The sequence below is a fragment of the Colobus angolensis genome, unplaced genomic scaffold (genome assembly GCF_000951035.1).
Source record: "Colobus angolensis palliatus isolate OR3802 unplaced genomic scaffold, Cang.pa_1.0 Scaffold312, whole genome shotgun sequence".
Lineage (NCBI taxonomy): Eukaryota > Metazoa > Chordata > Mammalia > Primates > Cercopithecidae > Colobus > Colobus angolensis.
Window position 1 is genome coordinate 379,665 of NW_012116400.1, and position 3,486 is coordinate 383,150.

Here is a 3,486-nt window from a genome sequence, read left to right on the forward strand (position 1 = left end):
AAAAAAAAAAAAAAAAAAAAGAGCAGATTGGTATTTTCTTGCTAACAGTAATATTTTATGGAATTTTAAACCCTTCGTATGTCCATTAAATGAGCATTAACAAGTAAAGTTTATTTCTTCAGTTTATTTTATTTTTTTGAGACAGGGTCTGGCTGTCACTAGACTGGAGTGCAGTGACATAATCTCGACTCACTGCTATCTCTGCCTCCTGGGCTCGAGCAGTCCTTCCACCTCAGCCTCCTGAATAGCTGGGACTACAGGTGCACACCACCACGCCCAACTAATTTTTATATGTTTTTGTAGAGATGGGGTTGCCCAGGCTGGTCTCGAACTCCTAAGCTCAAGCGATCTGCCTGTCTTGGCTTCCCAAAGTGCTGGGATTACAGGTGTGAGCCACTGTGCCCGGCCTACTTCCTCATTTTAAATATGCATTTTTTTCTGTATGCTTCTTTTAAATATACTTGTAAGGATCAAATTATTTCCAGTACAAGTACCCTAAGGGAAAGTCTATCAACTTTTTTTAGCTTAATCTTTCAGAGTTCATTTATTGCTTATGATAGTACATCAGGACCATCAGATCATCATAAATTTTATTCAGTTCCTTTCCTTTTGGTGTCCACTCCTTCTTTCAACTACCTCATTTTATGTTTCTTGCTTTTTTAAAATTTCACTAAAGTTTACCTATATTATATTTCAACCCAATTTTTTACCATTGGACAAAGCTGATATGCTTTCTCCCACTCACTTTAACAATTATCAGGAAAATAATCCCTACCTTATCGAAATAATGATTCCAATAGAGGCACTTTCAAAAATAAACTGAGGGAGGAGTGGGTGTGGTCAAGCCTAGGTACACTAGGGGAATTAACTTTTGGATAATATGGCTTTTTGATATCTTACAGATCAGACCATTGCAGACAGCAACCTTGGCATTTTTTAAAAGCTTGGAAGTTATTCATTTAGTCTACAAGTAAAAGAATAGGTTCTGTTAAGCTGTTCTAAAGCTTTATTGGAAATTTTCATCAGAGGTATTTTACTCTTACATGCAAAACTAAACAGTTGGTACTTTTTGCACTCACAGTTTGAGTGAAATTTATATGCGCTGTTTACTAGGTATTTATTGGTGCACAACAAATTATCCCATAACTTAACTACTTAAACATTTATTATCTTATGGCTTCTCTGGATTAGGAATCCAGGAACAGCTTTGCTAGGTGCCTCTGCCTCAAGGAATCCACAAGGCTGTAATCAAGGTGTCAACTGGGCTTAGGTCTCATCTGAAGACTCAATTGAAGGAGGCTATGCTCCCAACTCACTCACATTGTTGTTGGCAAGATTCAGTCCCTCACGGGCTTGTTGGACTAAGGTCGTCAGTTCCTTGATGGCTCTTGGCTGGAAACTTCCTTAGTTCCTTGATATATAGCCTCTCCATAGGGCTATTGAAAACATAGCAGTTTACTTCCCTCACAATGAGGGGGCTAGGAGACAGCAAGAAAGAGCAAATAAGGCAGAAGCCAATGTCTTTCTGCAACCTAACTGCATAAGTGACATCCATCACTTTTGCAATATTCTTTATATTACAAGTGAATCACTAGATCCAGCCCTGACACAGAGGGAGGAGACTACACAGAATGTCAGTACCAGGAGGTGGGGTTTATTGGGGATCACTTTAGAGCCTGCCTACTGCACAGTGGTTTTGGAAAACTGTCTTTTGATTCTGTTTTATAGTTGAGCTATAGTCTATTAAGTATCAAACAGCTTTAAATTTAACATTGATTTAAAAAGTACATGAAGCTCCATTTTACATGCATATTTTCTCCAGCATGACCCACTGCCTATCCTAATTTTGTACATTCTTATGTACGTAAGGAGAGTATAATGAAAGTAGTTTATATTTGTCAATATGTATTTTTTTTCAAAATCAGCTATGGCAAGTATTTAGGTTCTTGTAAAATAAATCAAGCAGAATATGTTAGCTCATTTGAAGTTTACCTTCCCCAGCCAGAAGTAAAAAGAAAGTGAGATTTTTATCAAATAGGGAGGAAAGATAGGGAACCTTAAAATTTTTTGGTGCTTCAAACAAAGCTTCATGGCTTCCTCAGCAAAATTCGGACAAAAAAAATTACAAAGGATAAATGAAAAAAAAGCTAGTTCTTTGAAAAGAAAAAATTGACACACCATTGGTAAGATTAACCAAGTAAAGAAGAGAGAAGATCCAAATAAGCTCAATTAGGAATGAAATGGGAGATATTACAGCTGATACTACAGAAATACAAAAAGATCATTCAAGGCTCCTGTGAATGCCTTTACAGGCACAAGCTAGAAAATAGAGGAGATCAATAAATTCTGGGAAAATATACAACCATCCTAGATTAAATCAGGAAGAAATAGAAAATCTGAAAGAAAAAACAATAACAAGTAGCAAGACTGAAACAATATTTTTTTAATTGCCAACAAAAAAGTCGAGAACGAGATGGATTCACAGCTGAATTTTATCAGACATTCAAAGAAACTTGGTATGATCTTAATGAAACTATTCCAAAAGATAGAGAAAGAAGGAATCCTCCCTTCATTCCATGAGGCCAGTATCACCCTAATAACAAAACCAGGAAAAGACATTAAAAAAAAAAAAAGACCAATATCCCTGATTAACACAAATGCAAAAATCCTCAAGAAAATACTAGCTAACCAAATCCAACAGTATATCAAAAAGATAGTATATACCATGATCAAATGCGTTTCATACCCAGGATGCGGGGATGGTTTAACATACCCAAGTCGATAAATGTTATACGTCACATAAGCAAAATTAAAAACAAAAATTTTGATCATCTCAATAGATGCAGAAAAAAACTGGACAAAATTCAGCATCCCTTTATGATTAAAATCTTCAACAAAATAGTCATAGAAGGAACTTTCCTCAAAGTAATAAAAGCCATCTATAATAAACCCACAGTCAACATTATACTGAACAGGGAAAAGTTGAAAGCATTCCTCCTGTAAACTGGAACAGAAAAGGATGCCCATTTTCACCACTTCTATTCAACATAGTACTGGAAGTCCTAGCGAGAGCAATCATGCAAATGGGTAAAGAGGAAGACAGACTGTCACTGTTGATCAATGATATGATTGTACACCTATAAAACCCTAATGACTCGTCCAAAAAGGTCCTAGATCTCATAATTGAATAAAGTTGCAGGATACAAAGTCAGTGTACACAAATCAGTAGCACTGCTATGCAGCAACAATGACCAAGCTGAGAATGAAATAAAGAATTCAACCCCCTTTTCAGTCACTGCAAAAAAAGAAATACTTAAAACTATATCTAACCAAGGAGGTGGGAGATCTCTACAAGGAAATCTGAGAACACTGCTGAAAGAAATCATTGACTACACAAACAAGGCTTCAGTGCATCAAACTTCTCAGAGCTAAAGGAGGAATTACGTACCCAGCGCAAAGAAACTAAAAATCTTGAAAAAAGAGTGG

At 36.3% G+C, this 3,486-nt stretch overlaps 1 protein-coding gene across 1 annotated transcript in view; it reads left to right on the forward strand.

Annotated features, from left to right (window-relative positions):
* The window catches only part of STARD6 (StAR-related lipid transfer (START) domain containing 6), a 31,633-nt gene that overhangs the window by 1,021 nt on the left and 27,126 nt on the right, over nucleotides 1-3,486 (forward strand). The window contains exon 2 of the mRNA XM_011950996.1: nucleotides 903-970. Coding sequence (XP_011806386.1) covers nucleotides 903-970 — 68 coding nt within the window. The remainder of the gene's footprint in view (nucleotides 1-902; nucleotides 971-3,486) is intronic.